This window comes from Stenella coeruleoalba, assembly GCF_951394435.1.
Source record: "Stenella coeruleoalba genome assembly, chromosome: 11".
In the NCBI taxonomy this organism is placed as follows: Eukaryota; Metazoa; Chordata; class Mammalia; order Artiodactyla; family Delphinidae; genus Stenella; species Stenella coeruleoalba.
In genome coordinates this window covers 38,118,587-38,143,101 of record NC_137157.1, presented here as the reverse complement: position 1 = coordinate 38,143,101, position 24,515 = coordinate 38,118,587, and the positions used below count along the sequence as shown (strand labels likewise).

The following is a 24,515-nucleotide window of genomic DNA, read 5'->3' as shown; positions in this document are numbered from 1 at the left end:
CATTTAATCTATTCATGCATTTAGGGAGAAATGCCATCTTAATATTGAGTTATCTGGTCCATGAACATGGTATATGTCTCTATTTTTAGACTCTAATTTCTTTCGGCAGTGCTTTGTAGTTTTCAGCAAATGAATTTTACATGTCTTTTGTTAAAATTATTCCTATTTAACGTTTTAATTTTAGTCACCAGTTGTTTGATGTAGAATCTAGAAATACAGTTGATTTTGTTTATTGGTATTGTATCCTACAACTGCTAAATTTGCTTATTAGTCCGAGAAGTGTTTTGTTATATATTGCTTTAGAATTTTCTACATTTAAAAATGTCACTTCATCTACAATTAGGGTAATTTTTATCTCTTTCTTTCTAAACCCTGTGACTTTTTTCCCTTACCGTATTGCACTGGCCAGACTCTCTGGTACTATATTAAATAGAAGTAGTAAAAGCAGACATCCTTGCATTGTTCCCAATCAAAAGGGGAAGCATCCATCCTTCACTATTTTGTATGATGTGTGCTGTAGGATATCTGTAGATGCCCATGATCGAATGCTTTTTTCTCTTTTATTCTGTTACTGTGGTAAATTATATGATTAGCTTTTTTAATATTAAGTGAAATTTACCTTCCTGGGATAGACCACACTTGATCAGATGCACTATACTTTTATATATGGCTTGACAAGTGTTTACAAATTTTATTAATTTTTCTGAAGAACTAATTTTTGAATTTGTTAATATTCTCTTTTATTTATCTATTTTCTATTTCACTGAGTCCTGATCTTTATTATTGTCTTCCTTCTAAATATTTTGCTTTTAATATGCTCTTTTTTTCTGTATTTTTATCATAATTTTCTTTCTGTCTTTTTTCCCCAGCTTTATTGAGGTATGATTCATGAATAAACATTGCATATATTTAAGGTATACAGTGCAGTGCTTTGATATATGTATACATTGTGAAATGATTCCCCCAATCAAGCTAATTAACCTGTCCATCACCTCACATATTTACCTTTTGTGTGTGTGTGTGTGGTGAGAACACTTAAGATCTACTCTCTTAACACATTTCAAGTATGTAATATTGATACATCATTATTAACTATAGTCACCATGCTGTACATTAGCTTTTTCATATAACTTATTCATATAACTGAAAGTTGTACCCTTTGACAAACATCCCACTATCTCCCCTCCACTCCCCCGGCCCCTGGCAATCACTGTTCTATTCTGTCTCCATGAGTTTGACTTTTTTAGAGTCCATACATAAGTGAGATCTTGCAGTATTTATCTTCTTGTAGCTAGTTTATTTTACTTTACATAATGATTTTAAGCCTTTCGTCTTTTCAAATATAATCATTTACAGCTATAAATCTCCTAATAATTATATATCACAAATTTTGACTTCTTACTTTTGATAAAAATATTCTCTAATTTCCTTTGAAATTTCTCCTTTGAGCCATGGTTATTTAAAAATATATTTAATTTCTAATATTTGGGACTTATCTAGATAGTCACATGTCATCAATTTTTCATTTATTGCCATTATTGTTAGAGAATATGTCTGTAACACTTAATTTTTAAAAATTAGTTGGGACAGTTTCTGTGGCTCAGCATATAATTTATCTTGTTGAATATTCTTCCATGCACACTTGAAATAATGTCTATTCTTCAGTTGTTGTCCATAATGTTCTATGTATTAATTCAGTGTGATAATGTTTTGCGAATCTGTATTCTTACCACTTTTCAACAAAAATTATTCGATATATTATTGATAAGGAAATATTAAAATATCCAAATATATTGTGGATTTGTCTATTTCTTCAAGTCTGTCAGTATTTGGTTCATGTACTTCAAAGTTTTTTATTAAATACACACATATTATAATTGTTATAACTTCCTAACTGATCCATTAATCATTATAAACTCTCTTTTATCTTTAGATCACTCCTTGTCTTAAAGATTCTTTAGTCTGGTATTAATATAGGCACATGCTCTTTAGTTTACTGTTTGCTTTGTATGTTTTTTTCTATCTTTACTTTTGAATTATTTGTATCATATTTAATTTGTGTGTCTGGTGGACAAATTATGTCTCTTGTGGGCAGCATATAATTGGGTCTTTTATTTTTATCTTACTTGACAATCTCTGTCTTCTAAATGGAGCATTTAATCTATTTATGTTTAAAGTCATTATTAAGTTAGTTGAGTTTAGTTCTATTTGCTATTTGTTTTCTAGCTCTTTTTTAGTTCCTCTGTTCTTTCTTTATTGCCTTCCTTTGGGTTAATTGGATGGTTTTAGCTTTCTGTTTTAATTTCTTTATAGGATTTTTATCTATACTTCCTTGTCATTATTTTTAGTGGTCGATCAAGGGATTACAATATAATTCCTTAGTTTATTGTATTTAAATTAATATTCTACAGCTTCACATAAAATATATGAACTTTGCAAAAGTACAATTCCATATATTTTGTCATACATTTGACATCTATATATTTTAAATGATTTACATATATTTACATTGTAAACCCCACAATTTATGGTATTATTTTTACTTGCAGAGCCAGTAGACATTTACATAAATTAAGAAAAGACCATGTATTTCCCATATAATTACCATTATTGGTGTTCTTCTATTCCAGTAGTTATGAGTTACAGCTAATTACAGCTAATATTTCCCTTTCAACTAAAGAACTCACTTTAGAATTTCTCCTAGTGAAGGTATGCTAGCATCAAATTCTCTCAGATTTTATTTATTTGGAAATAGATTTATTTTGTTTTCACTTTTGAGGGTCTTTTTCTGTGGATATAAGATTCTGGGTTGATAGTTCTCCCACCCAATATTTGTCTCTTTAAAGATGTAATTCCTTTGTCTTCTAGTACTCATTATTTCTGATGAGATATCAACCACCATTTTTATCATTAGCTCTTGTGTATGAAATGTTATTTGGGGGACACTTTTCAAGTTTTTTTTTTATCTTTACTTTTAAGCAGTTTTACAATAATATGGCTAGTGTGGTTTTTGTTGCAGTTATTTTGCTGTGGGTTCATTTAGTTTTTTGTATTGGTAAATTAATATTTTTCTAAAATTTGAGAAATTTGGGGCCATTATTTTTTAAATTATTTTTCTGCCATCTTCTTTTCTTCTGGGACTCTAATTCCATACCTCTTAAGTGACTGAGGCTTTATTAAATTTTTTCACGTTTCTTCCTTTATTCTGTAGATTGGAGTTCTGTTGATGTGACATGATGTTCATTGACTGTATTCTGCCATCTTTAATCTGGTGTTAAACAAATCCAATATCATGTCAGGTATTATACTTTTAAATTCTAGAATTTCCCTTTATTTCTGTTTCCTTACTTCCATTTCTCTGCTGAAATTCCCCATTTGCTTTGTTTTCCATTAAGTCAAATAAAATATTTATAATGGCTTCTTTAAATTAATTTTCTACTAATTCGTACACCTGCATTATCCTGTGATCTCTTTCTGTTGAACACTTTTTCCTCCTGGCTACAAGTCACATTTTCCTGTCAATAGTAATTTTCCTGCCTGCCTAGAAATTTTTTTTTTTTTTTAGATGTTGGGGGTGGAGCTTATTAATTATTTTTGCTGTGTTGCGTCTTCGTTTCTGTGTGAGGGCTTTCTCTAGTTGTGGCAAGCGGAGGCCACTCTTCATCACGGTGCGTGGGCCTCTCACTATGGCGGCCTCTCTTGTTGTGGAGCACAAGCTCCAGACGCGCAGGCTCAGCAGTTGTGGCTCACGGGCCTAGTTGCTCCGCGGCATGTGGGATCCTCCCAGACCAGGGCTCAAACCCGTGTTCCCTGCATTAGCAGGAAGATTCTCAACCACTGCGCCACCAGGGAAGCCCTGCCTAGAAATTTTTAAACTTACATTGGATATTGTTTGTGACATTGTGCAGAAACTCTGGATTTTGGTATCTTCTTTTGAAGGGTGTTGGCTTTTTATTCAAATAGGCCATTAAATTACTGAATTACAGTTTTGTGAATGTTTGATTTTGGTTTCAACCTTATTTGTAGAGAGAATTCCTTAATCCTGGGACATAGAGCAAAGTAAATGTATGGCCCTTTTGGGATTTTAAAATGAGGCCTGCTGTTTACCAATTCCTTACTTTGGTGGGATTCAAATTCTGAATTTTATCTCCTCTGCATTGGGAAGCAACTAAAATTTCTAGTAAGTTTTTCATCTGTTGCCTTCCACTTTGCTTCTTGGCATATCCTTCATACTTCCACAATTATGAGATTGGCCAAGGATTTTCAGGGAATTTAGAACTGTAATTTGGGTCTAACGCCTTTGTGGCTTCTTCCTTTTTGAACTACTCTGGCAATCCTGCATCCCATTCCCTGACACCACAAGCCAGAAGCTGTCCCTCCCTCCGCCACAGAGTTTATAGCTGTTATCTGCAGAAGGATTAGTGTGACACAAGCTATTCTGGCATCATCAGAACATCCCTCAAACTTATTAGGTTTGGATAATGGAATATTTTTACATAAATTTTTGACTACTGCAGCAAAATTTTTTTGCACGATTTTGACAGTTCTAATCACACTGTGCACTTTTATGTATAATAGCCTTACCAAACATTTTGTGAGTACATAGAGGAAGGGTTTACACTGCAATAATATACATGACTTTAAATTAAACAGTATTTTTGTTCTTAAAAATATTTTGGCAATCTGGAATTTTTCTACTGGCTACATTATTTCACAGTGCCTCCAGTCTCTATCCTTTGATCCTTTCTCCTCTATTGATTGTTTCTGCTTACATCTTTCCTTCTTTCCTTGTATTCTCTCTCCCTCCCTTCTTCTTCTTCTTCGTCTTCTTCTTCTTCTTCCTCTTCCTCTTCCTCTTCCTCTCCTCTTCCTCTTCCTCTTCCTCTTCCTCTTCTTCTTCTTCTTCTTCTTCTTCTTCTCCTTCTTCTCCTTCTTCTCCTTCTTCTCCTTCTTCTCCTCCTTCTCCTCCTTCTCCTCCTTCTCCTCCTTCTCCTCCTTCTCCTCCTTCTCCTCCTCCTTCTCCTCCTCCTCCTCCTCCTCCTCCTCCTCCTCCTCCTTCTCCTTCTCCTCCTCCTTCTCCTTCTCCTTCTCCTTCTCCTCCTTCTTCTCCTTCTTCTCCTTCTTTTCCTTCTTCTCCTTCTTCCTCCTCCTCCTCTCTCTCTTTCTCTCTCTCTCTCTCTCTCTTTCTCTTATGGAATCCTTGAAAAATCCAAATTCTTCTGTCCTGTAGAGCTTTCCCCAAACATCCAGGACTCCTTTTGTATACTTTACTCTATCGAGGTTTTCTGTACAGCCAGTTTTTAGAAAAGAATGGTTTTAAGCAGCATTTGATTATAATCAGCATTGGTGACACTTGTTCATCAGTCAACATTGGTGATATTTCCTTCTTGAAATCCATGCATGCATCCATGCATCCATGTATCCATCCATTAGTTTGTTCATTTATTCATTCATTTGTTAAACAAATATTTCTTAAGTACCAATGTGTGCCAAACATTATTGGCTTATGTGAGTTTTTTATGATCTCTTTTTCCTGTTTTATTGATAATTTACCCTGGATTGACTATTGACAGAGACTCAGTTTTTTTTTTTTTTATCGCCTGCTTTTCTGATACTATAAATACCACCCCCTTATATGTTAATTCACTCTCATGGTTTCAAAGCTTATATATACATATTTATCCCAAATTGTTTTTCCCTACCTTTTACTCTAACCTAAGCTTCTCCCAAAACAGCTCTATTTATTCATGCTAACAAGATATGAAACTAGCATTTTATTTACTCATATCCATCCTCAAGCACATTATCACTAACCCGTATATCTTTCTCATTGTTTCATCAATGTCAATGGTTCAATTTAGACTCCAGGTGTTATAGGAGTGGTCTTAATAGATGACTAATTCTGCTATATAATTATTCCCCTAAGAACTGCTTGTGATGAACTATTTCAAAACAAAGTTGTCATTTTTGATAGGTATTCTCAGGAGATGACTTGCTATATAGAGCTGTCAAATTAATGACTCTATAAAACAAATCAACTCACTTTGTCTCCAAATAGAATATGTATCATCATTTTCCTTGTTGAGTTCTCCAAGAAAAAGTGACATTTTCCCCAGAAGTTTTACTGAGATATTTTTATAAATAAGTTACGTTTCAATAATTTTTGGATTAATAACTAATATTGTTATAGCTGTGGTCCATAGAATTTTGGGTCCCCAATTGTCCATCTATACATGCACTGTGACAGACACTTAAAAATTATTTTAGAAAACTTTAGTTCTGTTTATAGATACTTTCTCAAGCATGAAAGACATGCAGATGGGATATTTTAAAATGACTTAATTTGGCATACTAATAAGTGTGTCATTCCATATTCTCAGCTTTGTAGTATCACCTAAAATCATGTTTATGTAGCCTATTTTGGTAAGTTTTGCTTCAGCTACTCCAAAATCTATCTCTGAATTAAGCCAGACCAACAGAGAGAAGTACTGAATAATTAGAACTTATAAAGAAATAGTTTTACAAAAATGCGTTTGATAATTATTCCGCCTACCCATATTGAGAGACATTATAAGAAAGAGCCAAGTTAAACATACTTAGAATTTACTATGTAAGGATGTTGTTGAGGACGCTGTTTATTAAATTACATGGTATTGTTTATGTGCTTTTCTGGGGGAGAAATCTACCTTTGATCTCAATACCAGAGTTTATTTCATGTTTCTTGCTCATTTAATTTGTCTTTATTTATGGTCACAGAGATTTACAGTCTTAATTTTTTCCTTTGTATTATCTTCTGTAACATCAGAGCCAAATCACAGCCTACTTCTAGGACATGTACAATGTACATTTGATCTATTAACCTAATTGCTGGGTTGATTCCATTTCTTTACTCCTATTTTTTTCTCTGCCCAATAAATCATCACATTTTTGCCAATATTCTTTGGCCTTTTAGCTCTATTCCTAATTATCCTTTATCACTGTAGTCTACATCGTACTGCATATGTACAGTATCTAACCAGTTTCTATCACGTTTACTGTTTCCTAATGACTAGCCATATGGAGGCTCAGGATTTTCTTTAAGTTTATACTTTACCGGTGAATCTGTTGGTTGTTCTCTGTGTTCTGCAGTAGTCATCTAAATTCATCTCTCCAACGTTCAGTGCCCTTCAGTAGCACCACACTTGATATTACACCACCCACAACTTCTTTCTTATGACTTCCTTAGACTTTCTTTTCTCCAGTCTGGTATACTTTCCAGACCATGACAAACATCTTGTTGCCATTTATATATCTCTCCCTATATTAATGTACTTAAAACAGTATTTCTTCCTCATCTGTACTAATCATCAGTTGTTCCTTTAAGTTGTAGCTCCCAGATCTTCTCCTTCCATTGAGCCTTCCTCCTGGCATCACCTATTTGTGATAGTTTCTATTAGCTAAATTACTTTTATATATGTATGAAGAAGGGCTTATACCCTAAGACTTATAACTTGCCAATACCACTCAATCTGAATGTCTAGTAAATGATATTGATTAAATTCAGGTTAGTGCAAAATGTATATCTGGTTTGGGAAATATTCTTTGCACCCGACTTTTCAGGCATTTCTATGTTTATATTGATCCATATTATGTTAGTGTTAGTAAACTGTACTTTTGTTTGTGTATGTTCAGATCATATATTTGTACCTTGTGTTTTGTAGTTTGTTTAAAATTAGTAGAGACAAAAATATTCTTAATAAACTAGGAAAGATTGTGTTGATACTTTTGTAACTTTTATAAGTATTTATATATTTTTCAGACACCTGTTTTGCTTAAAAGAGAGTATATCTTTGCCTGAAGATACATGTATATAGTCATGACTAAAGATTTAAGAAAACTTGGTCTTCCATGTTAGTATACTTAACCAGGTCAGTGAGAAGTCAGTACAAACTACCATCCTATCATAAGAGGTTGGCAACTTCTTATAATTGATATTCAGAAGTTTAGAGAATAATTACATTTTATACACATTTTCATCTTCTAAGTGGAATATACTAAATAATCACTAAAAACTGGCACGCCTTTAAAGTGTAACAAATTTTTACTTGTATAGATAGATCTACAGACTTTCAATTCAACCATGATGAAAGTATTTCGCCGGTAAGAATAATTTATGAATAAAAATGTAATTTACGGAATACCTTGGCAGAGAATGTTGATCGCTTCATCACAGTTCAGTCATGTTTAGAAAATCTAAACAAGCTGCATGATTATTCCAGGAAGCATGGAATGATGTGTTCAAATGAGTACCATCTGTGGATAGAAAAAGGTTGAGGTTTTTAGTCATTCTTAAAGAATGGAAATCTGATTCTCCATGCTAAACTGAGTGTAATCCTTTTTGTATCTGTAATTCAATAGGGCGGTTGCCTTGAAATAGTCTAGTTCAACACACGGTTCATCAAAAGCGAAGATGCTGGATATAAATGAGGCCTACATACTGCTGGTCATTTGTGTGTGCGTCTGAGGTAGCCTTGTTGAAAAAAATTGTCTACAAGTTGTACATATTTGGCCTCAGATTAGATTTATTTCTTGTTGATCTTTATAAATACACTTGAGTGAAAAATGTGGACAAAATTTTGTATTGCATGAAACCAAAGGACTATTTCATGAACCATGATTTATTCACATAATCAACACTTACTGAGTGCCCATACGTGCCAGACTCTGGGTGTCCCGTGCAAGGCCCATCCCTGTGCTTGTCACATGGAAAGCAATTGCAATTATTGTTACCCTTCCTTTAGCCAGGTTAGAAATAACTCTTGTATGGATCTTGTTTCTTTGTCAAGTTAAAGTACTGTCCTATTTAGACCTTTTCTTCTCTGTAACACTTATTTGGAGAATAGTGGAGTCTGTGGACAAATATTAATCTGCTGAAAATTTTTTACTGTGCAGCAAACTTTGCCATTAGTTTTCTTTCCTGAAATCTAAACACTGGAGGGTATTAAAAAAGTTGGTTAGAGAGCCATGGGCATCTAGTCATCCCGCCTGATGAAATATGGAAAGGGTAGCCTCCTCTGCCTTCTCCAGTTCATTGAATAGCTAATGCATCCTTTTTTCCTTCCACCTTTAGTTGCTTAGTAAACCCTAGGTAAAGGAAATTGAAACATGAAAGGGGTAGTTAGTGATGGACTGGAAAGAAAGGGAAATGTCTGGACCACAGTCCCTTGCTCTCATGGGGAAGAGCAGAGTCTATGGTTTTATTTATTTTATTTATTTTTGGCTGCGTTGGGTCTTCATTGCTGCATGCACAGGCTTTCTCTAGCGGCGAGTGGGGGCTACTCTTCGTTGCGGTGCGCAGGCTTCTCACTGTGGTGGCTTCTTGTCACAGAGCACGGGCTCTAGGGGCGTGGGCTTCAGTCATTGTGGCACGTGGGCTCAGTAGTTGTGGCTCGCGGGCTCTAGAGCGCAGGCTTGGTAGTTGTGCACACGGGCTTAGTTGCTCTGCGGCATGTGGGATCTTCCCAGACCAGGGATCGAACCTGTGTCCCCTGCGTTGGCAAGTGGATTCTTAACCACTGTGCCACCAGGGAAGCCCTTGTCTATGGTTTTAATGCAAATGAAAAGTCAATATAAAACTTATCAAGTATTCCCACTGCACTTAGGATAAAACTAAAAATCTTGAATCCAGACTGCAAGGCTCAACATTATCTGATTCTGGCCTGCATCTCCAACCTTCTGTCTTCCTCTTCATCTCCTTGTGGTTGTAGCAGCCTTCTTTACGTGTTTCCAATGTGCCATGTTCTCTTCCTCAGAGTCTTAACACCCTGATGCTTTTCCCCTGGGAAGTTACATCTTATCTGTCAGATCTCTGATTAAATTATAATTCATCAGGAAAACCTTTCCTGACCATCTATCTAAATCAAGTCTCCTGTTATACCCTCTTATTCATTTGTTTCTACTTTCAAAAATATTTATTAAATGCCTATTGTGTTCCAAGAATTAATCTAGACCTTCAGAGAAATAATCTAATTATGGTTGACATTCATATATGTATATAATATATAAATAAACATATATTTTGGAGTAATTGCTCAATCTTTTTTATTAATATGAATGCAGAATAAAAACTTTTCTAGTTCTTCGGTATAAATGTTGGAGTAAAGTGGAGAGGAAAATAGGACTAGGACTATTCGAGGTGGGTGTTCAGTGTAGAATTAGGATTTATAGGAAGGTAGATATCTGTTCAAAATAATGAAGGCTGTACAAACTAATAGAGCTATCTGGAAATCAATTTTAAAATAAAGCCCCTCAAGATTTTGCTCTGTATATTTAAGAACAGGCTAGATAAGTAGAGATTGGTCATTTGGTAGAGTGAATTTGTATTAGTTTTCTATTGCTGTGTCACGAATTATCACAAACTTAGTGACTTAAAACAACACCCATTGGGCTTCCCTGGTGGCGCAGTGGTTGAGAGTCCGCCTGCTGATGCAGGGGACTCGGGTTCGTGCCCTGGTCTGGGAAGATCCCACATGCCGCGGAGCGGTTGGGCTCGTGAGCCATGGCCGCTGAGCCTGCGCATCTGGAGCCTGTGCTCCGCAATGGGAGAGGCCACAACAGTGAGAGGCCCGTGTACCCAAAAAAAAAATAAAAAGCACCCATTTATTAGAGCACAGCTCTGTAGGTCAGAGTCTGGGTATGCTGTGCCTGGATTCTCTACTCAGTCTCACAAGGTCAAATGAAGTTATCCATGGGCTGTGTTCTCATGTGGAGTACAGGTCCTCGTCCGAGCTCACATGGTTGCAGCAGAATTCAGTTTCTTACAGTTCTAGGACTGAGATCCCCAATTTCTGGTTGGCTTTTAGCCAAGGGCTGTCCTCAGCTCCTAGAGATGTCCTGGTGGTCCCTTCCTTCTTCAAAGCCAGCCGTGGAGAAATGTTTGTACATTGAATCTAATCTCTTGCTTAGAATACTTAACTTCCTCTTTTGTAACTACCCAAAGAAAACTCTCTGCTTTTAAAGGACTCGTTATAAAATCAGGCCCACTGGATTATCTCTCCCTGACTGATTTGGATCTTAATTACAGCTGCAAAATTTTTTTTTTGCATCAGCACCTATCAGTGTTTGGTTGAAAAACTGGAAGAAGGTGTAGGTACCAAAATTCTTGGGGGACATCTGCCTCCATAAACAAGACAGGTTGACCAAGATCATCTCTAAGTTTCCTTCAGATTCTGATTCTGTGATCTTCTGATTCATTTGCCTGTTCTATGGACTACCACCAAAATAGATCTAAAAATTCACCTCTTTCCTATTGCTATCATTTTCTTTTTTCTTTGCTGAACAAATCAAATGTTCTATGAATTTGTCCCTTTTCCTGTTTGCAGTTATCAGACTAGACTTGATAAAATGTACTACTGAACATCTGATTCTGTCGCCTTGACAGCTTTCCATTGCCTGAGAAGCTATCTGTAATCCTGTGCCATAGTATGTCCTCAGACTATTTCTCTTTGTTATTGCCAGTGTCAATTATAAGCTGTAAACTTGACTTAGATCACATTACCCCCCTCTTCTTGAATCTCTACCTTTACAATTAGTGGAATCTCCTCTCACATGCAACCTTTTCTCTTAACACTTTTCCTGAACCCCCAAATCAGTCATATTTCTCTGCTTTGTGTTAGAATATTTTGAAAATATGCCTTATCTCCAAGAGGTCTGAATTCAAACTTAGTGGCTGAGGGATTTCAATAAATTATGGAAACTCTACTTTTTAGTCAGTTCTAAAACTTCTTCCTCTATAAAGGTAATTCTTCCTTAAAATAAGTTTTTCTCTCATTGCTCTTATGCATAACTAAAGATAATGTGTTGTAAGTCATATTATAAGTGTTCTGTTTGTAGAGCTACCTTTTTAAAGGTTACTGTTCAATTAAATACAGTAAGATTTGATGATAAATATTAGTATTTGAAAACAGAGTAATTGAATCTGATCACATGGCTTTAAGTAATTTACTACTTGTTTTCCATTACATTAGACTTTCTCTTCTTTTCCAGGTTTAGGCAAATTTACAAGCAATAGGTCTGTAGATAGTTCAGTAAAAAAAATTAAGAGGAAATCCAAATTTTTAACTCAAGTCCAGATCTCCCTACAGATCTCCAGACTCATGCATCCATCTATTATTTGACATTTCCTTCTGGGTATCTGATAGGCACTTCAAAGTTAACATGCTCAAAATAAATTCTTAATCTTACTTACCAAAGCTTACTTCTTTCACAGTCATCCCCTTCTTGGTTAAGTGACTTCGTCTTTCTGTTTGCTCAACCCGAAGACCTTAAAGCTTTCTTCTACTCCTTTCTCTCTGTTATACCTGACATGTCACACAGCAGCAAATCCTGTCGGCTCTCCTGCAAATTATATTCAGAATCTGAATACTTGCTTTCATTTCTGCTGCTGCAGTCCTGCCTCACACCATCCTGATCTCTTGTGTTGACACTGAAATAGCCTACTAATTACTCTCCCTGTTTTCATCCTTCTCTCCCTTGTCTAGTCTCAACACAGTAGCTAGAGTGAAAGCATACTTCAGAGCCTGTAACTCCTCTGCTCATGTGAAAGTCTTAAAGTTCTACAATGTCATATATAATCAAGCCTTCGGTGTTTCTTCTCAGACCTCACCTCCTACTAGCAATGCTGGCCTCTTTTTTATTCTTCAGATATACCAGGCATGATTGCAACATAGGGCCTGTAATCACACATTTCCCCCTGCTGGGAATGTTCTTCCTCCAAACAGTCACATGGTTAGTTTCCCCACCTTCATCAGGAACTTCATGTCTCCTAATCAGTCACGCTTTCTTTTTTTTTAGCCAAGGGCTGTCCTCATTTCATTATCCTTGAATTCTTTCTCCTTTTTCCCTTTCTTATTATTTTCCATAACACTAATCATCATCCAAAATACTATATATAATACTTATTTATACTTGTGTTGTATATAAACCTCTGGAATGTAAATTACACCAGGGTAGGGACTTTTGTCTGTTTTGTTCATTGTATTCCCAGCACCTACAGTAGTACTTGGCATAAATTAGATGCTCATTAGGTATTTATTGAAATCTGAATTAATATGATACGTTTAGGAATGAATGACTTTTATGAATGAATTTTCTAACTCATTAATTTTCTTATCTTTACTGCACATATTAACATATAGTTTTTATGAATTGTGTAATTTTCATACAAGTCATTGTTATCAGTCTTTCTATCTCAGGCTTCTGAGAAAAGGTCCTTGCACATATACAAGGACAGGCATGAAAAAAGTGCCCATGTCACTTAATTCATTGTTCTTTTATATTTCTAAGCATAACACACTTATATTATTATACTTGTCTAATAAGTGACTGTTTCTTGAAAACAAGACATAAGCCTATGTATCTTGATTTCCTAACACCAGCCTCAGAGCCTGACACACAGTATGAATACAGCAAACCAGTGGTTAATGCAAAATCTAATAAATGACTCCAAGTAGGACCATGTGATTGTAGGTGATATACAGATACCTTATTCTGTGTATTAATGTCAGTGTGCTTGATGATGTTCTAGAAAGGGTTATACTAATTTTAAATATGTGCAAGATAAAATAAAAATTAATTGTATACATTATTAATTCATTTAATAATCTTGTTTAAATTATTTTATAATCAACACCTATTATAGGTAAGATGTGTTTGTGTCTATCTAGTCTTTTAAATATAAGAACGTCTTTCTTGGGAACTGAATATTAAAAACTCAGACCCTTCCTCGGAAAGTACATAGGATTATATGAGCATGCAATTTTTCTTTGTACCAGTGCTTATATAAGGAACCAAAGTAAGTTTTTATAAGTAACTTGTGAGTGAATTTGGGAGCAAAATTAGGAATAAAAACATCACAATTGTTTTGTCCCCTAACCCTTTGGACCATTGCTCTGTGAAGTATCACCTTAAGTTTCTGCTTATTAAATGTGGGGACATTAATCTAAGGGCAGTTGTAATAAGAGATCACCACTACGTGCATAGTAAAGAAGTATTTGTAAATCCCATTTCTCCCTCCTGTTCACACAACGTTTGGTAATTCCAATTGTTTTCCATTTTATTTCCCTTCAACGTTTAGTTCCCAGCACTCCCACAAACATTGCTTTTTCTGATGTTCAGTCAACTAGTGCAACATTGACATGGATGAGACCTGACACTATCTTTGGCTACTTCCAAAATTATAAGATTACCACTCAACTTCGGGCTCAAAAATGCAGAGAATGGGAATCTGAAGAATGTGTTGAATATCAAAAAGTTCAATACCTCTACGAAGCTGACCTAACTGAAGAGACAGTATATGATTTAAAGAAATTTAGATGGTATCGATTCCAAGTGGCTGCCAGCACCAATGCCGGCTATGGCGATGCGTCAAATTGGATATCTACACAAACTCTGCCTGGTCGTAAGTATTGTTCTGTATATGTATATATACTTCTGCATTCAAGAAAAAGCTCTTTAAATGTTTTTCCATAGAAATCATTCAAAATATAGGTAAAGATTGCTCTTGTAACTTTAGTTTTATATTTTAAAATTAACTGGTTGCCCTAATTGCTTAAACATCGTTAACCATAATAGCATTTATTTTTTCTTAATTGAATCCCGATGGGAAATTCAATTTCAGTCATTATTAGGGCTTTTCTCAAACTCCCAGAGTGGTACCAAGGTCCTAGAGTCTTATATTGTAACAAAAAGCATTATGATCCTCTAAGTGGTCTGTCATTAGGCTATACTGATAGCCATCAAGTACCCTTCATCTATGCCTACATTTCCCCCTCGTATCTGGAAGCTCTGCTGCTTTTATGCCAGGCTTTACCACGTTTTCAGTGACTTTAGGCTTACACACACACATAGAGTTTCAGTGATAAATAGATGCTGTTGTAGACCTTTATAAACAGTGAAATAAACTTTGATCTAGAGGCTTTATTTTTTAGGTTGCCAAATTGTATCTTCTTACTATTCCCCGGAGTACCTGGCATAATGTTTATATAGTAAATGTTCAATGAATGTTTGTTAATGCAATTCAACATTTGAGACAGAATCCAGACAACTCAGCCTTCAACACAGTCGTCCAACCTCTCTTCTTTGTGGCTCTTGGACTCTTGATTTCTGTGAGATCTGCTCTTCTGGTTTTTCTCTCACCTCCCTGATAGCTCTTTCTCAGTCTCTTTTGCTTATTCTCTCCTCTCTCTCTCTCATTTTTTAAATCTAAGTGTTGGAGTGTTCAGAGATAATATACTTGGCCCTTTTTTTTTTTTTCTTTTTCATTGGCCCTTTTCTTTATCAACACACAACCCCTATGAGATCTTACCTTAAGTGACCTTATCCTGTCCTATGGCTTTAAAGTCTACTTATATAGTGATTATTCTCAAGTATCTATTTCCAGTTCTGATTGCTCCCTGGAACCCAATCAGTATACTTAACTGACATCATTGGGAAGGTGTGTCTAATATCCTCTCAAAATTAACGTGGTCTAAACACTAAGTCTCATCGTCCGAATGCAGAAAATGAAAATTTAGGCAGTGTTCTTTTCCTCTTCTACTCCGCCAATGATTTATTTCAACCATGCTATCTAAACACATCCCTCCATTTGCGTTACCAGCATATTAGTCCTATCCTTCATTACTGCTACCACTGCGTTAACCTGACCTCCTTAGCTTTCACGCTGATCTTTTTAAATGTAAATCAGATGATGTCACTTCCTTGTTTAAAAAGCCTTTCAATGAATTTCCATTGCTCTTGGAATAAGATTTAAATTTCTTAACATGATTAACAAAGCCCTATGTGACTTGGCTCTTACCTAACACTCTAACCTCATCTATAATCATTTTCCCACTTACCATTATCCTCCACTCATACTGGATAATTTTTGTGTTGTTTGAACACACGAAAGTACTAGAACTTGGCCCTGTTCGTTTGGATTGGAATGTTTTTCCACGTCTGTCTTTGCATGAGCAGCTTTTTATAATGTATACTTCTACTTGAATGATTCCTGCTAAGAATGAATTTCCCTGACCACCCAATCTAAAAGAGCCATACGGTTTTTTTCTAGAATATCATCTTATCTTAATGAAAATTTATAATTACCTGATCATTCTTTAGTTATATGTATTTGCTTATTTTTAGAAGGTGTCTTGACCATTGCTGTTTCTTTATTGCCTAGAATGGTGCCTGCCAACAGTAGGCACTCCATAAATATTTCCTGAACGTGTTAAACTTGATTAAATAAGCTAAAATGGGGGAGGCAGAATGAACTGTTTTCCCGTGCAGGGGATAGAGAGGATGATAGTGCCATAACAAAGAAAAGGAAAATACGGAAAAATCAAATCCAGGTTGCGTTTAGTCAGTAATTATGGTTATTTTGAGCCTGTTAACTTTGAGAAGAAATAACTATGATAATCTAATTGACTAGAAAACAGAAAGAAACAGATGCTTAGAGATTAGAACATAGGTAAAGTTCGGAATTTTAGTTGCTTCAGCCAGTAAGAATAACCAAAATTACAAGTTATTGTAATTACCAGGGACAACTTGAAGTTACCTGAAGACATCAGCCAGGTACCATAATGAATGAAGCAGGCTGATGTAAGGCGACTGAGAGTGGTGGAAACCTTGGCAGATTAACAGAACGTGCCGTCTACAGGGGCAACTACTACTCACCCCTGTCTGATTACTGTCTTATAGAGAAGTCATGCTATTAGGACTTAGGATGTTTTCAAAGAAATAGGAAAGTTAGATTTTTTAATGTGAAAATACTTAATTTCTTGCTGTAACAAGTTTTTAAAATTTAAAAACATTTAGTTTTTCAAACCAAACATGTCAGTAGCCCACATCTGGCCTGTGGGCAGCTAATTGGTTACCTTTGATTAAAATAGACCATATGCCTGTGCATCTGCTGCCACTCAGGGTTCCCGTCCCACTCCTTAGGAGCGTCTCACTTGGACAGAAGCCTGCTGCAGTGAGCCAGGAATTCGAATTTCTAAATGTATCATTTCCTCAAGTACTCTAGACAGGATGGTGGAAGATGTTCAATTAGCATAAAACAACATATAACCTGACCAATTCAAAAGCTGGTAAATGAAACTGGGAAGTTGGATTTTTTTTTTTTTTTTTTTTTTTTTTTGCGGTACGCGGGCCTCTCACTGTTGTGGCCTCTCCCGTTGCGGAGCACAGGCTCCGGACGTGCAAGCTCAGCGGCCATGGCTCACGGGCCCAGCTGCTCTGCGGCATGTGGGATCCTCCCCGACCGGGGCACGAACCCATGTCCCCTGCATCGGCAGGCGGACTGTCAACCACTGCACCACCAGGGAAGCCCGGGAAGTTGGATTTTTAAAGAATCTCCCATTCTTATTCTGAAAATTTGAGAGTCTTTCTGCTTGAATGTCATTTCTTCCCCCCTGAGTCCCTCCACTTCCAACCCCACTTTAAGGTCTATGACCCACTCACTAGAATTTGGTCATTTTCAATTCCCTACTACTCCACTTTGCCTATTCTGGTTTAAAAGAATAATGGTAGAATATTTCAAATATTTCACAATCGGTGTGAGCTTTTTAAAAAATAAATAGCATTATTTTTCTAGTTTTATTAGGATGTGTTCCTTTGCCATCGGTGGTTAGTTGGTTGATTTGTTAGTTCTTGATGGAATGGAGAGGATAATCTTGGCTTCTTTTTCACCCCAGCTCCCAGATCTTTACTTGATGACTAATCGAAAGAGTGCCTTCGTATGGAGTACCAGTTTGACTTTTACCTGGTACTTTTCTTCTCTCGGTCTGGTATCTCACTGCCACAATTTGACTTCTCCATCAGAGAGTACTTGGGTGTGAAAAAAATTTATCAGTAGTTAAGTAGATTTTCTATGCTACTCCTATTCCCTTTTATTGTTCTTTATCCTTAAGGACTAATTTTCTACTCTGTTCTTTATCAATAAGATAGAAAAGGGGATACATGGAAAGTTGCCTTTCTATCACTGTGATTAAGAGAGAAAAGTGAAAAGATTTATATATTTCAGAATTTGTTACAACAGACTTACTATTTTTCTTGGCATTCTCAAACTTATTAGCTTTTCAGCTGAGTATTCATATGGGGGTGGTGATAATAAATTAATTTTGAAAGTTATGAGAATGAGTTGGTCACTCTTCATTTAGTCTCAGAAATGAAAGGGACATTTTTCTAATGATAAATGTATTTGAATTTCATAAGTGTATGGTAAAAAAGTTTTATTTAGTAAGCCAAGGAGAGATACTCTGAGGTGGCATTTGATATGAAAGACAGAAAGACACTACATATATTATCGCAAGACAATATATATAGTGAACTACTAACATATTGTATAAGAATATGAGAAATAAGAACAGTCAAGCAACAAAAATCTTGAAGAGTAGTAATGTCTTTAAGATTGAAAGCAAGTAATGCTTAGATGTTGATTCTACATACCAAAGATGAAAAGCATGACAGACATTTTGCAAACATAAAAAGTAATCTGGATGAAGAAATTTAATACGATTTTTTATGTCATTGATTCCAAAAAAGTGTTATGTTGCTTTATAAGAAAATAAAACAATGAAAATGAATGATTCCTCTGAATTATGGAAAACACTAAACAACAGTATAACTTAGTATAAAATCACTATTTCAGATTTGTGCATGTTACTCTAATAGCATCAAGTTGTGCCCAAGCACTTATTCCCAGAACTTCTTATCAAAACCTGGAGCTTCTTTGATAAGGAGCTAGCAATTGATAGCTAGTTTGAGGTCAGATTATTCAACATTTGAATAGCTCAAATAAGAAGACCACCAGTTGGAATAATAAATATTATAAGATGTTCTCAAATGACTTGTAGAATAAGAAAATATGTTGTATTAACTCTCTCTGAGCTCATAAAGAAGAGCACTCAAATTGAAGATGCAGGGAGCAAAGTTGGAATGCAGGCTGAGAATTACATTGGGTTACTTTCTGAATCTAGATCTGCCACTGTACACTGGAGTGAATAAAAGAAACAACATTCGGTCAGCTCAAGCTAACATTTCTTTCTCCCACATACTCTGATCTAGATAATTGAAACCAAATTGTTTTTCTGCTTAAATCATCTGTATAATACCCATTACTCTGTACTTCATGCTAAGTGTGCAGAGATACAAACATAAGCACAGAAATTACAAATGGCAGAAATATTTAACTTGAAACATTAAAGTCTTATAGCTTATTTTACTCATCTCTTATTTTTCTGATTATCCTTATACTCAAAAGCAATTTGAGTTGTGTGTGTGGGAGGAATGCACAATGGAAGCTGTTAAATATCTCTGTGGTGCACAATAGGTACTTATAATGCGGAGGGAATGTACAACTTTAAAAGAGTGTGGGTGTGAAATTTAGTATGGAGTGAAATGGGACTCTCATAATGTGCATCTCCTATAGACCACCAGGACTGGAAGACAGCAAGAAAGGAAAATTCCTGGGGTAACACTTAGGTTGTGAAAACCACGGGATACCATACTCATGAGGAATTTTAACTACCCAAACATCTGTTAGGTTAAAAAAAATTCAGCAAAACATGCCTCATCAAAGAAGCTTCCAAGGAATGCAACTTTATGATTTAAAAAGAAGAAAAACCAAATAGAGGGCAAAGCACTCCTTAACATTTTTAAAAATGAGACATTGTTGATGAGTTACTATATATTCAATTATTTTTCTTCATATATTCTAAATGGTATAATGCACTTATAATGTGGTAAAAGCTATCATAACAGAGGTAGGTATTCTCCTTTCTATAAAGAAGCAATTATATAATGATAAGAAGAGATGTTAGCCATAAATAAATAGGAAAATATAATTCATGGCATGAAGAAGCCCATTTTGTGGCAGTGGGTTTTTAGAATAGGCTCTATCCTGGTGCCAGTAAAGGAATTGAATATAATTTATTCTAGACATGATGGTTGTACTTCTGCAAAATTAATTATATGCTGTTGAAAGTCTTCTAAGTTAGTTGCCTAAGACTCCCAAATGTGTGATTCAAGACGACATCTCTCTCTCTTCTAGACCTGTAGATTGAAGTTACTGGTATGACCACTTAGGTTTCCACAGACATCTCAAACCCCGTATTACCACTGTTCCTGCCCCACTGCAAGCCTCCTCCTACCTGTGTGTTCCCTGTTTCAGTGTATTGTACCATTGTTCGTCTGATTGTTCAAGCCAGCAATCTAGGAATCATTCTTAATTCTTTTTAGCCTTTCCCACCCCCAAGTACATACCTAACTCCTACTGACTTTCCCTTCTAAATATTTCTTGAATTTGTTTATGTTTCTCTGTTAAGGCTCCCTAAATTCAGCCGTCTCCTAGATTATTACAAAAGATATCTAAATGGTCTTTCTGGTCCCATTTTCTCTGCCCTCCACCTGAACCTAGTTTTTGAATACACCTATCTATTATTCCTCTGCTTAAAATCTGATAGTTTTCTATTTTTCTGTTGTGTAAAAATTATATTTTTAGTATGCTCTATATGGTTACTTATGATTTTTGTTCATATTCCCCACACGTACTTTGCTCTTTCTCCTTTGTGCTCCAGAGAAAGAGCAAAGTATGTGTGTTCTTTCTTACTGTCCTTTCTGTCCTCTTTTGGAGACCAACTGCCTCTTCTTTGCAAAGGAGATCAAATCTCTCCTTTGCAAAGCCTTCTATAAATTCCTCTTTCCACTCCCACCTTCCAAAAATTGTTTCTAAATACTGAACGTATTACATCATAATTGTTTATCTCTCTCTCTTGTCGAACTCTGAGCTCCTTACAGGCAGAGATGACAGGTGATCATGTCTTATGTATGTTTCTAATCTTCATGCCTATTCAATATCTAAGACTAAATGAATATGGCATTTGGACTCAAGGAAGACATTTGACTTTAATTGGAAAGTATTTCAATGTCAAAATTCTCCATATTGCAAAAATGTTTATACAAATTTTCTTCAGATTTTCTTTCTGACTATAGCTTGTCTTTCAAATATTTACATGGTTATTGTCAAAATTAAAATTCTCCTGGTCAGTTTCCATTTATGTTTGACATGTTCAGCTTCTTTTATTTCACAAAACCAGTTTATTTTATTTTACTTTATTTTATTTTATGTATTTATTTATTGGTTGGTTGGTTGTAAAGGAAAGATTGCTTTATTCAGGAGGCCAGCAACCTGGGGAGAAGGCAGACTCATATCCAAGAACCACTCCCAAGATTCTGCTTGACCATGAAAGTTTTTAAAGGGATAAGGGGAAGTTAATCGCAGTTAATCATTTGGGGAATGGGTGTCAGAGTCTTCTATCTTCCACTGTGTGCAGATTTTCTTCTGATTGGTTGGTGGTGAGGTAACAGGGTGTTGCTTCAGGAATCATACTCTGCCTGAAGTTACCATCTTCCACCTGGGTGGGGGCCTTAGTTTGATTTTAGATGCTATCACTTTCAAAGTAGTCTCCCAACCAGTTGTTAGTGCCCCAAAAGTTGTCGCAAAGAAACGGCACAGAAGATGTCCCCAACGGTGTTGACAATGAGCAGGGGTTGGTCTAGCTGGTCTCAGGACTTAATGAAGCTCAGGTTCTTGATGTCGCATTGCAGAAAGAATTCAGTGAGAGACAAAGTGATGGGGAAGAAGTGGATTTATTTAGAGAGAAACACACTCCACAGATGGAGTGTGGGCCATCTCAGAAGGTGAGAAAGACCCAGTCTATTTTATATTGTTGATTTTTTTTTCTTTTTCATTAATTAACATAAGTTTGAATTACTGCATGTAGAAAAGAAATATGCTCATAATAAATTGAGGAGGATTTCAGACAATGAAAGAAAATAATAAATGCCTATTTTGGAGTGGATTGAAGCTTTAATAGTATCGAAATGATTAACTGAGATAATAAACTGTGATTGATAGTCCATGAAGAAAACAAAGGAGACCAATGTATAAATCTGGGTTGCTAAGTATAATTACAAAGAGAGGATATTTGCATGAAATCATAATTTAAAGAACATAATAGTAAACATGTAAAATTGTCTATTAAAGCATTCAACTTCATACTTAAAAGAGCTTTTGCCAGGTTATTAAACAGCTTTCCATAATATAAATAAAAATATTTTGAAATCCTATTACATAAGCACGTATTTTTCAGCAAAATCACTAAAAATCAAAGGATAAGAATGATCACTATATTATTTTTAAAATCATCAATATTATAGAAAGCCTGGGTTTTTTTTTCTTTAATCTTATATGCTTTTATTGCCCGTATCGGGGTTTCTTTCAGTTTATTTGGATTTTTGTGAGATGAACCATTCAAGGTACATGAAAAGACATAAGTATGCCTCTAGAAAGCCTGGTTATTAAAAGAATAAAAGAAGAAACAATCTTTCTCCCAATAATAGCTAGCTGTATTTTATCTTTTAAAAATTCAGTGAATTCTCCCACTTTCTCATCTCAAACTTCAAATCTCATGTTGAATTGAATTGATTTTGACTTTTCTGAGAATATTCTTTCTCTTGGTTCAGAAAGAAGTGTGAAGTACATTTCATTCTTTGTGATTTCTGGTCATTAACCTCAGTTCAGGCCTGCCTCAGTATTAGGCCCTAGGCCAACAAATTTTCAGCTCTCTTTTCTTCTGCATTTATTAAGGAAGAAGGGAGAACTCTGATTTGACTATGGAAAACTCCCATTTCTGAAAAAACCATAGGATTGCTATGTCTGGTAGTTGAAGGCACCTTTGGGTTGGGCCCAGTACCTGAGCTGAGACTCCTTGGCTGCATAGTTAAGAATAATGACAGAAATAGCTAAGCTTATCAGGTGTTTATTATGTGCTGGTACTATTCTAAGAACTGTACACACATTGATTTATTCATGAACCTCATTCATTTCTAGGTTAGAGCCTGTGCTCTTAGATCTTGACAAAGACTTGGGCAAAGCCTCATGGTGGTATGAAAGTACTAAGAGATGGAAGGGTGCTAAGTAGTATACAAAGAGAAGATAGGTGAAACCCTAATTTAAAGGAACTAACAGAATGCATGTAAAATTAAACTATTTAATAAAGCATTCAGCTCTTTTTTAAAAATTTTTTTATTGAAGTATAGTTGGTTTACAACATTGTGTTAATTTCTGCTGTACAGCAAAGTGATTCAGTTGTGTATACATTCTTTTTTTATATTCTTTTCCATTATGATTTATCATAGGATATTGAATATAGTTCTCTGGGCTATACAGTAGGACCTTGTTGTTTATCCATTCCATATATAATAGCTATAACCCCAACCTCTCAGTCAGTCCCTCCCCCAACCCCCTCCCCCTTGGCTTGTGGTTACAAGTCTATTCTCTATGTCCATGAGTCTCCTTCTGTTTCATAGGTAGGTTCATTTGTGTCATATTTTAGATTCCATATATAAGTGATAACATATGGTATTTGTCTTTATGATTTAGTTAACTTAGTATGATAATCTCTACTTGCATCCATGTTGCTGCAAATGGCATTATTTCATTCTTTTTTATGGCTGAGTAGTATTCCATTGTATATATGTACCACATCTTCTTTATCTATTCATCTGTCAGTGGACATTTAGGTTGTTCCCATGTCTTGACTGTTGTGAACAGTGCTGCTGTGAACATAAAGGTGCAGGTATCTTTTTGAATTAGAGTTTTGTCTGGATATTTGCCAGGAGTGGGAGTGCTGGATCATATGGTAATTCTGTTTTTTGTTTCCTGAGGAAACTCCATACTATTTTCCACAGTTGCTGTAACAACTTAACATTCCCACCAACAGTGTAGGAAGTTTCCCTTTTCTCCACACCCTCTCCAGCGTTTATTTTTTGTAGATTTTTGATGATGGCCATTCTGACTGGTGTGAGGAGATACCTCATTGTAGTTTCTATTTGCATTTCTCTAATAATTAGTGATGTTGAGCATCTTTTCATGTGCCTATTGGCCATTTGTATTTCTTCTTTGGAGAAATGTCTATGTAGATCTTCTGCCCATTTTTCAATTGGGTGGTTTTTTTGTTGTTGAGTTGTATAAGCTGTTTGTATGCTTTGGAAATTAAGCCCTTGTCAGTCGCATCATTTGCAAATATTTTCTCCCATTCTGTAGGTTATCTTTTTGTTTTGTTTACGGTTTCCTTTGCTGTGCAAAAGCTTGTAAGTTTGATTAGGTGAACTCTATATTTAATTTCAAAAAAAACAAAAACAAAAAACTTTTGCCAGGTTGTTAAGCAAGTTTTACGGAATATAAATAAAAATAATTAGACATCCCCATTTGCATGAACAAGTGGAATGTCTTTTTCAGCAAAGCACTAAAAACCAAACAGTTAAAGGAAACTTAAAGGATAATCAGTATGTGGCATTATTAGCTTTGAAAACTGAGACTAAGAAAGACCTGGAGATATTGTACAAGCTTCTGATACATGATCCAACCATCTCCATTCCCAAACAAATTAAATGGGACTTGCCCTAACACACATAACCTCTAACTACACTTTTAGTTT

General features: G+C 35.5%; 1 protein-coding gene across 1 annotated transcript in view; it reads left to right on the top strand.

Moving 5' to 3' along the window:
• The window catches only part of PTPRQ (protein tyrosine phosphatase receptor type Q), a gene marked incomplete at its 5' end in the record, with an annotated part of 196,504 nt that overhangs the window by 90,943 nt on the left and 81,046 nt on the right, over nucleotides 1-24,515 (top strand). The window contains 1 exon segment of the mRNA XM_079936915.1: nucleotides 14,114-14,437. Coding sequence (XP_079793041.1) covers nucleotides 14,114-14,437 — 324 coding nt within the window.